This window comes from Xylocopa sonorina, chromosome 10 (genome assembly GCF_050948175.1).
Source record: "Xylocopa sonorina isolate GNS202 chromosome 10, iyXylSono1_principal, whole genome shotgun sequence".
NCBI lineage: Eukaryota > Metazoa > Arthropoda > Insecta > Hymenoptera > Apidae > Xylocopa > Xylocopa sonorina.
Window position 1 is genome coordinate 3,423,944 of NC_135202.1, and position 12,750 is coordinate 3,436,693.

The window sequence follows — 12,750 nt, forward strand, 5'->3', positions numbered from 1 at the left end:
CAATATGTAAAATGGTTTTATCATATACGGGATTTAACCCTTTGACTATGGCGGAAAACGGAAAAAAACTGAAAATTTGTTTGTTCATTGCTTTTGAACCAGTAAATAACATTTAATTAACCAAACGTGTAACAGCGAAATTAGCATTTACTTTCGTTTAACCGAAATGAGATCTATCGGAATAATTATAGATAAAATATTCGCGCTTTTCGTGTCACAGAAGCAAAATTCCTGAGTGCGTATATGCGCCCACAGTAGCCAAAGGGTTAAATGACTTCAATCAAAACACCTTAGCTGATCTATAAATTTTAAAGTGATTATTAAAAATGTTACGTTAGAAAATGGTAAAGTTCAGCCATTCTTGAACCAATCGCTTCCAAGTAATCGCTGCACTCTTCTTAATACTAACTAGAAACTGTTGAAAGATAAACAGAAAAAGATTCACGCGAGCAACAGTGAAATTTCGAATGATTTTATTTGCCAACGATTAATTAATCTACGAAATAAACAGTGATATAACAGTGAACAAACAACATGCAGCGTTACGTATCTTTATTGACTCTCATTCATCGAGCCTCCCGGAAACGGAAAGGCAGGTAAACACCTATAATGGCATCGATGCAACTGCGCCGATAAAAGGCTACGTAAGAACGCGGAACACAGACATCTACACGTATAAAGTATCCCTGAGAAAGAATTTGTACTCGAAGGTAGCGCAATTTCGTTCGCGCGCCGCCGTTCGACACCGACGAGTCGCTTAAACGATTAATACTTTAAATGGTACAATACGTCCACGGAAAGATCCAAGAGAAATCCAACGTCGGACATTAGGCACGAGTTACTCTAAAACGATCGATCACCGAGTTGCTGAAAGGATATTACACTTTGCAACGGCACACTTGATACCTTCGACGTCTACGGAAAAAAAAAGAAGAAGAAGAACACTACTCTTTACCTTTCACTAATATTTTACTATATCTATGTATATGATAATAGGATGAATATGTTTCTTGTTCTTTTACCTTTAATTTCTTTTTCAAATACTGTTCTCTTATATATATATATACCTTGTTTCTTCTTTTCTCTGTGTACATATATGAGAAGTCGTATAAATAAGCTATTTGCAGATAAACGCGCATAAAATCGTGTTAATAAGTTTGCTCGTTTAAGGTTTATCTACAGAGAGAACCAATCTATTTCTGAGAACAGGTATCGAGATGTTACACTGTTTCGATCTGACTTCCCGCTGTTGTTAACACGCCTCCTCGTCATTTCTTCTTTTCACTCCGTTCCGATACTATATCTATACACATATAAAAAGTTCAGTGCTAAAGTATTGAATACGTCGATCTATAATAATGTACAATCGAACAATATACAATTTATCGTCGTTTTCCTTCTCGTTCCGCTTTACAAGCATCGATCACACTCCGATTGACAAATAAATAAAATATACATTGAACCGACGTTACGTTACGTGATTATAAACCTTAATTATGTCCGTTCGAAGGATCCTCAGTCGTTATGAGACAAATTTCATATATTTCGAGAGTATGACAGGAATTGTTGCAAATCGCCGTGGGAATCGTAATTTTATAAATTTATCGGACAAATTCGTCCATTTTATGCTAAATCTATGATCGTGCAAATTCACTTTTAACAGTTAGAAGAGCTGACGAATGTTTACTTTCCTCTATTAACTGGGCTGACAAATTTTTGCTTTATTTTTAAGCTGATCAATTTTTCTTTCCTTTTGCTTCTGGACTGAAGAATTTTTATTTTCTTCTACTTCTGCTCTAACATACTTCCTTCGAATTTATAATTCATCAAATTGCACACACATAATTTTAGCATAAAGAGGAACGAACTAGAAATTTGACCGTTTCAAGAACGTCTCCAACTCGCATACAAGTTCAGATTTCCATACGTCGCGATACAAGAAATGTTCGACAACAATAAACAACAAATTTCAACATGCATTTCTCTACTACGTTATTCATAGCAGTCTCGATAGCTTTGTACAACCTTATTCAGACAGCAAACTGATGGTGAAATGGAGACAGTCAGAGTTGCGTTGAAATTTGTCTACGTACATGTCTCAAGTCGCGTGTATCGTGATTCAAATCGCGACGTGTGCGTAGGCGTTGCAAAACACGATGAAACTCATAATAATACTGATGGAAGAAGTAATCGTTGATATCGGTGGAAGAGGTAATCGAGAAGATACGTTGGGACGTTTATCTCGACCAATCCCCCACATCTCGTGTATCGCGATTAGAAATCTCGTGTCTCGCACGTGGGACTCTTGGTGACAAGCAATTTTGATATTGATAAGAATTTATATAACCAGGATGCGTATACGATCTAATCACACTACAGTATTCTCTAAACGTACAATTTAAACCTTCATCCGATCAGTCTGTAAAGTATTAAGGAAAAGTATTAAAAAAAAGAATAATAATAATAATCACATGGTCAAACGAAACGCATGGTCACCGTATCGCAAATATAATACAGCTCTCTATCCATGTAACTATGATACATTAAATTACAATCGCTTCGAAAGGATTAGCGCGAAGCATTCGAAAAAAGAATCGCTGAACGAGAAATCACGCGTCTCCGAATAAACTCCAGGTTCTTTTCCTCTTTTATATCACACGAGCGTCGAGTATGGTCGTTATACATCCTGAAACGATTCGCAGTCAACGCATTTTCTATTCGTCGCTTCTTTCTTCCCCTTTTGTTCCCTTCTATGCGAATCATCAATTATTTTTTACAACAACTTCGTACACCCTAACCGAATGGTCTGTAACAGTATTTATGATGTATAAATGTATGATTTACGTCCTATTCGGGGCGTAAACAACTAACAGCGTTAATCTATGATATAGGCGATGATGTATTGCATCAGATCGCGGTTATCAATTTCTCCAACATTTTATTGCTCCCGTTCACTTGCGAACGGGGCAATAATGCAACGTGAAAGAGAAACAGGGGATAAAAAAAATGTTTACAAAGTCATGTGCGATTGTATCGTACTCGATATTAGCGCAATATCGATAACAGTACAATGAACACTGGCATTGGTAGCCGCGATTGCTTCGAAAATTCGGGACTCGTAGAAAACTATCAAATTCTATCCGCCATTAATGGCAAATCCATTTGTTTGAAGTAACGCTAATTGACAAAGTGGTTTTCTTTGAATCTTCCGAATGAAAAGTGAAAGAAGATACCTTATTTAATGAAAAATTTGAAAAGCAACGTTAAATTAATATTGTATCGTTAATAGTAATAATCGAGAAAATTAATTTCGAAGGAATCCCGGTTCTGTCCGAAGGAATAATCATTGCCTATATGCTCCCGTAGGTGTCATGATCAATTAATTCCGCACGTTTACGTACAAGTAAAAAGTAACAACGATTTATACAACGAACTATCCTAACTACACGCTAAACGCATGAATGATCGAGGTAATGCTCTCGTACGTCCCAGTTACGAAGCCGAGGAAACCGATCAGCACGATCACGATGTCCTTCGATATCGTGTAGAAGCCAAGAGACGCGTTCTGCCAGCACACAACCATCTCGATGATAGGTGGAAATATCAGTGCTAAAGCGGTGCTGCTCACTGCACCAACCAGGGATATGAAGAGGCCTAATTGAGGTATTGCCTCGGCTAGGATAACTATAACAAGGTATAATTATTTTGTATTAGTCTTTGACCTATGAAAATCCTTAGAAAGCTCTTCAGTTCTACTGCGACTCTTCTTTCTACATTTTTTAATTCTACTCTGACTCATACTTTGTATCTTAAGAAAAATATAAGCAAATTTACACATTTATTGTCAAATTGAAATAATTTTTGGACAAGGAAGTGATTAGGTCGTTAAATGTAGAAGTTCCACGAAGAAATTGGAGAACAATATTCTAAAGAAGAGTCAGAGTCTTTTGTACCATTTTGTTTAAGTTTCGCATTAAAATTTTAATTATCCACAGGAATACCAAGTAAAAAATTATAGAAATGTAAAGTTTCAGCTAAGAATCAAGATGAAAAAAAGAAAGGGACAAGACACATTATTAACCGAGAGAAATTTGAATAGGAACGTTTAAAACAAAATCTCAGTGTCGAACTTACATGTTAAAAAGCACATCGCGGAACGGAAAATGGTCTCTGATAGAACAGGCCACTTGAAAGGGCCAAAACGATTGACGATCCTTGGCCAAATGATTGCAATGGGAACGTAAAATTGCAGTGCATACGTGAGTAATATACTCAACGAGATGGCGACTTGTATGCACTGTGGTAAACTGCAAAACAGAGAAACAATTTGTAAATATCCAAAAACATTCCGTTCGTCCGAAAGCCAAATAAACTTAAACAACCCCTAAAATCGTTAAAACTATAATATCGGCTAATGTTAAATCTACCGCAGCATGCACACTTAGGCGTACACGAAGAAGGCAACAAATCTGTAATAATATATTATTATAACATGTATCGTAGGCTGGTGGGGATAGAAAAAAGAACAAAACCACAACGTCACAAAACTCTACAAACGATCCAATGTCTTTGTAAGAGCACAACACTTCTAAGAAATCTACGTATCATAGAAACCTTGAATGGTCGACGGTGCTTTTCCCATCCACCCTTTGTATGCAACAGAAAAGTATGTTACAAACAGTATTTTCTTAACTACGTTTTTTATTCGTCCCGCTATTTTTCGCTACCATTTTGTTCGATAGAATTTTGATTATTCTTAACGCAGCGTTTAATATATCACCTGGACGCATAATAATCTACTGTAGAATCGGCGGGACAATCTTTCGTGTAAATGCTATGCTTAGAAAGAATGGGAGCTTGTTAATTACTCGCCTAATTGGCTCGCACTCTAACGTGATTTCTTCTATCACAATTTATTTACCGATAGAGGCAAACGATGTATCGTCGAATGAATGATATTTGGATAAACAGATTAATTAAGCGAGTGATTAACATCGAGTATATAGTTGAAACGTAAAAGATTTTATCGAACGAAATAATTATCGTAATCGCATCTGGACATTAGCTTTGTAATACTTACACCTCTTTCGATTCGAGATTTAACGTGACGGATCCAGCCACTGCGTCGCCATATTTTAAATAAGATATAAAACCCATCGCGACGAACATTCCGCCAACAATCACCATACCGACATTTAGAACTCCCAAGGGTTTACTAAAATTGCTCGGTTTCTTCATTTCGTTCTTCAACGGTAAAACCTAATGACGGAAAATATATTTAAGGGACAAGAACATATTTAACGAAGACAGAAGATAAATATTTAGATGTTTAATGTCCATCGAGTGGCAAAAAATCAGAAAAATTAAATGCAATGAAGTGGACACCAGAGTACCGTGACACCCTTGTCGAACTAAAACAATTTCGCGTCACAGTTTACCTTTAAAGCGATTACGAATATATATTAGGTCTGTTGTCATGTTATAAAAACTACATTTTCTACTACTGAATTGCTAAATCTTAACGAGAATCAGATATTATTGCTGCGACACCCCTGGCACGCACTCGCAGGCACCCAGTTTGAGAACCCCCGGAATAAGGGATCGAGGATGACCGGTCGCCAAATTTATAACGCGTTACATAAACGCAGAGAAGCACGTGTACACAGCGGTGGCTCTTACCAGCGTGATACCCTCGAAAGAATATATCACAGTGCCAAAGAAGAGAGGCAGCTCGTGCCAATCGGCGATGTACCGCCTCTCGCTGATCGGCGGCAGGTCGTGGCACATTATGTACATGGTGGCGATGTAGCCAGCGGTGACCAGGAAGTTCGCCATCGACGAGATGGGCACCAGGTACTTCAGGTTCCTGATCCACGTGCTGAGCATGATGGGTATCAGGATCACAGCCATGTGCTGATGCACGGTCATCTCGATTCCGTACACGTCCAGCACCTGTTGCAAAGAAGAAGAATCAGATTGGACAAGAACGACGCCGTGCTTCGACGGAAGGACATTGAAACAGACGGTAGAAGGATTCGAGACTCACCTGCTTCATATTCTTCGCAATGAAAACGAAATAAACGCAGCAAAATCCGAGTTGCGTGATACATAAAAATATATTAACCAATTGTCTGGAACAAAGCGACGATAGCAAGGTAAATCATTAGCGTGGGTACAATGACACGACGCGAGAGGTGGTGTTTCGGGATTGAGTCACGTTGTGAAATCCAAAGCAAAATCAAAATGGAATGAAAATTAAGAATAATTAAATTAGAGTTGAGGCTTAAATTTTACCTATGGGCTTTTACTACTAATTTTTCTGAAAAAAAGAAGTCCCAAACGCAATTTCGTTAATCTTAATCTTATCTTATTTTAGCATTTTAACTAAAAAAAAATTCAGAATTTTCTTAGATGTGATTAAACACCCTATATGACAAAAATCCACATATCAAAGTACTCGATCGTCCTAAATTCGTCAAAACATTTGGAAGATTACACGAAATAAGCAAACAACGTAACAATATTTTTAAACACAGGCTGTCCGAGACGAAACGCCCTTACTTGAAGTGTCTCTAATGCAACATGTATCCGACACATAAGGAAGATTCATACAATAATGGACATTATATATGAGTCCATACGTATAGTTTTAAAGTTGATAATAGTAATAATAATAATTGTTTGGGTGGTTTATTATGTTTAGTATAAGTCCTTCAAATTAGAATGTTCGTCAAAAATTGTATTTATTATCGTTGATAGCCCTCATGTGCTAGCCCTCCATTAATCGATCATTAAAACGAAAGTAGTCTAAGAATGAATAATTATTGCAGGGAGTAACGGAATGTATCTGGTTCGCATTTTGTTCGCTTTGAGAATTTGGTTCAAAGCTAGAGCGAATAATAGACGGTGTCCCTATTCCACCTTGCTCTTATTGCACACATACGTACCTCATAAACACAGAGTATTTTCGGAGTGAGAGAGGGCCGGTGGCGAAGCACAATTCCACGGTACCAGCGAATCCAGTAGTGGCACTCGCATCGTTTACGCGACGCGTCACCTCTTCGTTACACTTAATCTGCGAGCACACAATAATAACTATACGTACATCACCGAACAGGAATTTTAACACCACGTATCCGGTAAAACTGTGAGACAACAGTTTGTAACGATAAATCCATGCGATCGCATAAAATCTTACGGTAAAGAAATGTTAAAATTGTAACTGGCACTCGAAAAGCCTGAAAAACGTGCGCATTATTTTACCACAATGCAAAGGTGATTAAAGTAATTATTTTCAAGGATAAATATCAACGCGCGAACTCAAATGTTACTTTGTATGGCAGAAACAATTAAGGAAACGATATACTGCTCGAACAAATTAGAAGATCGCGTTACGTGTGATCTTATTATTCCAATGAAACTTAACGTTACCCGAGACCTCGTGGAAACTGATATCTGCCTGTAGCTTTTAATCGTGAATAAGTTTCACCACATTGTATTAGATACATGGCATTTCTTGCGTTCTTAACCTCAAGAGTGCAATTTTGATTGGCGTATGCATGTATGCGCGACGTATCGAGCCAGCGAGACGTGAATTAGTGCGATCGTTCTATAATTATTCTTTATGAGAGAGAAAGTGTAAAAAAAAAAAATAGAGTTTGGTTTTACGTACAAGTATGTGCTGAGCGTGAACACAAATAACCCCGAGGAACATCGTAAGCGGCGGAGCCAGCAGCAGTCCGGCATGCTTGAAAGCATCCCCTAACGCAAATATACCCGAGCCGACGTTACCTTTGAACAGGTGCATCATTGTTTCTAAATACCTGTAATTATTCATTCCATATAAATAATCTTCCGCCTTGAATGGAACAACATATTCCTCTTCATACAAATAATTGAACAAATTTCTTACTCGAACAATTTTAGAGCTCATACAGGATAAAACTGTTTATTAATTCTGATCTCTAACACATTTCGTGGCGGACCGATTTTTGGATACTTCCCGTGTCAAACGTGTACGTTCCACGTTTTACGATTAACCCCTTTGCACTCGATGTCGTGCTGGTTAACAATAGAAATTGTTGCCAGGAACAAAAAGTTTCCTTCTCAATAGAAAACTTCAGGCAAACATACGTTTTCCAAAAAGTTACGGTGGAATAAGTTTAACCTTCATAATCGCTAACCTATTCTGACGTCCCCTTAAAGAAGACATCCGAGTGCAAAGGATTAAATAGTTTTGCTTCTGACATATACATTTACAATTTTTACAATAGTATAAAGATCGTGATTATCAGGAAAAGGGCGTAAAATTCAAGACGTATAATACAAAAAAGCATTAAATTTCATTCTTCAGAAATTTATATTACAAGTTTGCTTACACTCTTCGTTTTACAATAACAATTACAAATGGCTTGTACGAAAAGCTCAACGTGGAACGCGTACGACCCTTAAGACCATAGAACGTGTCAAAAAACGTCTTCTTCTTTCATTTATTCAATTTTCTCAGTTTTTTTTTTTTTTTATAGCTCTAGGTTCAAAAATATGAAGTTTTGCAAGATGTACAAAATGAAAATGTAATTTTAATAATAATTCGAAGGCTTAGATAAAAGAGTATCGAACGAGTCTCATTATTGGCCGATCTTTAACCGGGACGATGGTCAGGCACAGCGTCAACAAAGGCTGGTACAGTTTTTCCCAAGCATTCCCGTTTCCCGTCACGCGAGCTAATTTAAAATCGCCGGCGAGTGAACCAACCGACCGAGTTTGAAGACGCCGCAGCGTCGTGCCTGTTCCGTGATTTTAAGTCTCGCGTAAACACGTGCGAAACTAATCCATGGATTCATTAATTATTCATGAGCACGACGACTCTTTGAATGCACAAAAATAGGTAGCCGCGGTTAAAAATAAAACGGACTAATACTTCCTTTAATTTATGCTGGTCACGAATATATTCTTGCAACACTTTTAATATTCTATCCTGACTCATCTGACGCGTGACTTATACTCGAAGAGGACAAAAGACCAAAATCGACGGTCAAATGTGTTTCGATAATGTTTAACAACTTTAGGAGATTTTAATTAAGAATCTAAGGATATTTATCCCTAACAAATAATTTCAGAACGGTCCTTAAACGTTCGTTTGAAAAATGAAGTAAAAGTGTTGAAAAATTTTTATTTTTTGGAAACCGTTTCCGCGCGTTTGGGAAAAACGTTTTAATGAAACGCATAAATCCTCTGTAATCGATGAAAATACTGTCCACGACAAGAAGTGATTCCCCAAATGAAAAGTTAAATGTGGAGATTACGCGGACCAATGAGACTTATGCCAACATATTTATTTCGAGACTCGTCTTGGACTTTTGCGGTTTGTAGGAAAAGCATAGGCCTGATGGCGCTCGTTAATCATGTTCGCCAATGTTGCGCGGCGCTTTTAACGAAATCCAGATGCACTTAATAAGGAACATCGACATCTCTCTCAATCTTTCTCAGCGAAATGCTTCAAAATTTATACAGATATTAAATTAAAAAAATAGTATTAGAAGTAATGCGCTACGTCAAACAATATTTAAAAGATGAAAAATAAGAAATTCGTACAAATAATGAACGTGTTTTATGTCAAAGCTGAATAAATTGATTTAAGAGGATTACTCTAAGAAAATTATTTAAAAGGATGAGTTCGAGCTTTCTCAGCTACTCGTGCGAGCTTTCAGAAAGGTGGTACGCGTCGCCATGGCCACAATTTACTTCCTTCGAAATTGTTTCACATCGTGATTCGCATTAATGTTGCGCGTGCTCGCAAATTAAGGAAATTACCCTCGCACGTGACTACTATACGCGATCCGGGACGCATTACTACCCGGAAGAAACGTGTCTGTGCCAATAATAACGTTGCAATTAAAAGAGCGGACAAGTTCGTTCAGTTTGTGACGGAAGATCGAGAGGAAAGTAAAGTCAGCTGCTAAATATATTCGAGTCGTCCGAAGTGATTTAACACACATGTCACATTTGGTAACGTTTCTGAGGAAATATAAATAAATTCTAAATTACTTTGAAGGATGAAATCGAAAGAAACGCAACTGAGATTTGTAAGAAGTATCAAGGGAAGTAAACGAAAAATGTGATTAAATTAAAAAATAGTAAAAGCTCTAAAAAGGTACGAAATCAATTAATGAATAAAGATACAAATTATATTGTTCCATTGCTATATATTACATATATATGTTCTATCAGCATTAAAACGCATATTAGCACACTAAATGCCTAACAACATTAACACAGGACGTACACGAACATGTTTGCGCTACGAATTGGCTTCGTCGCTAACTTATTAATTTGAAAAACACATTCAGTGGCAAAAACAGCTATAAAACACTTGAAGGGTACAAGACGAACGTCGAAAAGCTGCAAAGACGCGCCCAGCACCGTAACAAGGGTTGATATAAACTTGAGCCGACGAATAATCAAAGTCGCGAGATTAAATGACTCATTAAATGCTTTGTATACCTCGTTATCTCGACGAGATATACTCGTGAGTAAGCATAGCGTTGAGAACCACCGGAACCATTTATCTACCGATAGTTTTGAATTGGAACGCAAGGTTAAAAAATATGTACTGAAGTCACAGAAGCTATTGACACACTGTTACATTTTTTCAATATGTGCACATTATCATGTGTAACAATCATGTCATTATTTTAATATTGTAGAATTTAATTAATAACTCATTACCCTTTTAACCCTTTGGTCTCAACATTCTAATTTATCAAACAAATACACGTCGTAAAGAGTTCTTGTTAAATAAACCTTTTTTTTATATCTTAAATTATCTTAAAATGTAATTATTAATAAATTCCCTGGAAATGGCTTGGAATTGCTAGAACACTTTTGAAGAATCCTTTAAATTGCAATTCTATGTATAACTTATTGTTGTATTTTTTCAATTTTTAATGTTCGATGTTCGAATTATTTAAATATATTACAATCAGGTCTATGATTCGTGTAATTCTTTAATTGATAAAATAAAATGTATAGTTTTTTTTCTTGCATCGAATATGATCTGAAATTCGTATCGGTTATTTTATAGGAAATCCAACTAATATTCTTCAGATTTTAACATTTTCAATGAAACATCACGGAAGAATTCGTTCGACTTTCAGAATTTCGCATCTCGCTCTTTGAAAGGGTTAAAAAAGTGCTTAACTGTAAATCGCGGATACGCGTCAACAGCTTTTTACAATCTCCGTACATATTTCAAGGCCTCCGACTCTACACTTTAATTGCACGCCACAATCATGTTGGGAACAAATCCACGTCTACAAATAGCATAATTTATCTTGTTATAACATTTTCCGCGAAAATTTCATATAATTGCCACGGAACAAAGGAGCTTTTAAATTTGAGATGAATTTTTTCATTTATCTAAACACTGTAGCAATCAGAACCGTAACATTGTGTGAAATTAGAGTCATCCTTCTTGGAAAATAACGATGTTCAGGAAAACTACGATCATTCCGCAAACTACTTCCTTCCTCCATTACGGAAGGTCTTCGTCGAATGCGTAATAAAAGGGGAAAAACACCAGAATGAATTTTTTATCTGAATTCATAGTACTAATCACGAGAGTCTGATGTAACGTTCACTTAGAAGAGAAAACGAAGAAACACGCGTCTTTTTGCACGAGGAATTGGGTCAAGCTTTAGCTGAACGTGAAGCGAGAAGAAACAACAATTAGATGATTTTCATGGTTGAAAACGAAAAAATATTGCCACCATTTTTAAATAAATATGTGAAGCTTAGAGAAACGAGTAACATTTACGGTTTAAGCTATCATCTCCTTTGAAATTTCGTGTATCATTAACAAATGAATTTCTTTTGGATTTATTTGCAATGATTTAGAAATACAAAGTAAATGAAACAACTTTTTAATTGACAACGATTGATGGTCGTGACTTTCAAGCCATCTTGTATGCGTTCAGAATACCATGGAAGAATAATGGTAACCGAAAGTGAGCGGCAGTCAGCGTGTAAACTAAAATCGTGAAACCAGAATCTATCGTGCAAGGATGCACACCGACATGAACGAACACGATGAACACGCATTCTTTCTTTCAAGCATCGCGGCTGAATTCAAGCTCGGCCGACAAGTAGTTTTAATCGAGAGTCGTCCTAAAAATTGGCTAAAAGGACTGCTTAAGTGAAACGAGAATCGAAAGTTGTTGGGTAACTGAACTTACGAGGTTGGATGGTGAACGGAAATTCCATGCTCGTCGCTTTCGCCTTGCAATTCAGGGCCCTTTTCGACGGCCAAAATCGGATCCTTTGATTGGAAGGCCCCATACGTGCTGCCGTTCCTGAAACATAAATGTTACTCAAATATCTGTTAAATTACAATATTAATCCTTTGCACTCGACAGCTACGAAGGAGAGCCACTTAAAATTTGTCTTAAAGCTCGAGGACTCCTCGATGGAAACAGTGCAATTAATTTTTAGTTCATAACATAAGGATAAAAACAAATAACTTCATTTATTCTGTTAGCGAATTACAAATGTTATGTAAATAATAACGCTTTTATTTTTTTCTTCCGAATGCAAAGGGTTAAACTTATCAAGCTCTTTATATATCTATAGTTCCATTTAATAGCTAAATGGTAACTCTAATAATTCATTACTGTTTCTATAATTTTTTTATATAATCGACTTCCTAATCTTATAAAACTGTGCAATCTTATAGATGTTACAGTCCGACGAGAT

The 12,750-nt window shown here is 36.7% G+C and overlaps 1 protein-coding gene across 2 annotated transcripts in view; it reads right to left on the reverse strand.

Moving 5' to 3' along the window:
- Window positions 1–3,286: 3,286 nt before the first annotated feature.
- LOC143428115 (proton-coupled amino acid transporter 2) overlaps window positions 3,287–12,750 on the reverse strand; it is a 28,676-nt gene continuing 19,212 nt past the window's right edge. Inside the window, exons 3-11 of one of the 2 annotated variants that reach the window (XM_076902816.1) lie at window positions 12,234–12,350; window positions 7,673–7,823; window positions 6,948–7,075; window positions 6,047–6,131; window positions 5,680–5,952; window positions 5,081–5,259; window positions 4,615–4,647; window positions 4,135–4,307; window positions 3,287–3,684 (exon numbers count right to left, since the gene is read on the reverse strand). In XM_076902816.1, coding sequence (XP_076758931.1) covers window positions 3,443–3,684; window positions 4,135–4,307; window positions 4,615–4,647; window positions 5,081–5,259; window positions 5,680–5,952; window positions 6,047–6,131; window positions 6,948–7,075; window positions 7,673–7,823; window positions 12,234–12,350 — 1,381 coding nt within the window. In that variant the 3' untranslated portion in view covers window positions 3,287–3,442. The remainder of the gene's footprint in view (window positions 3,685–4,134; window positions 4,308–4,614; window positions 4,648–5,080; window positions 5,260–5,679; window positions 5,953–6,046; window positions 6,132–6,947; window positions 7,076–7,672; window positions 7,824–12,233; window positions 12,351–12,750) is intronic. The other variant, XM_076902818.1, reaches the window with a different exon arrangement.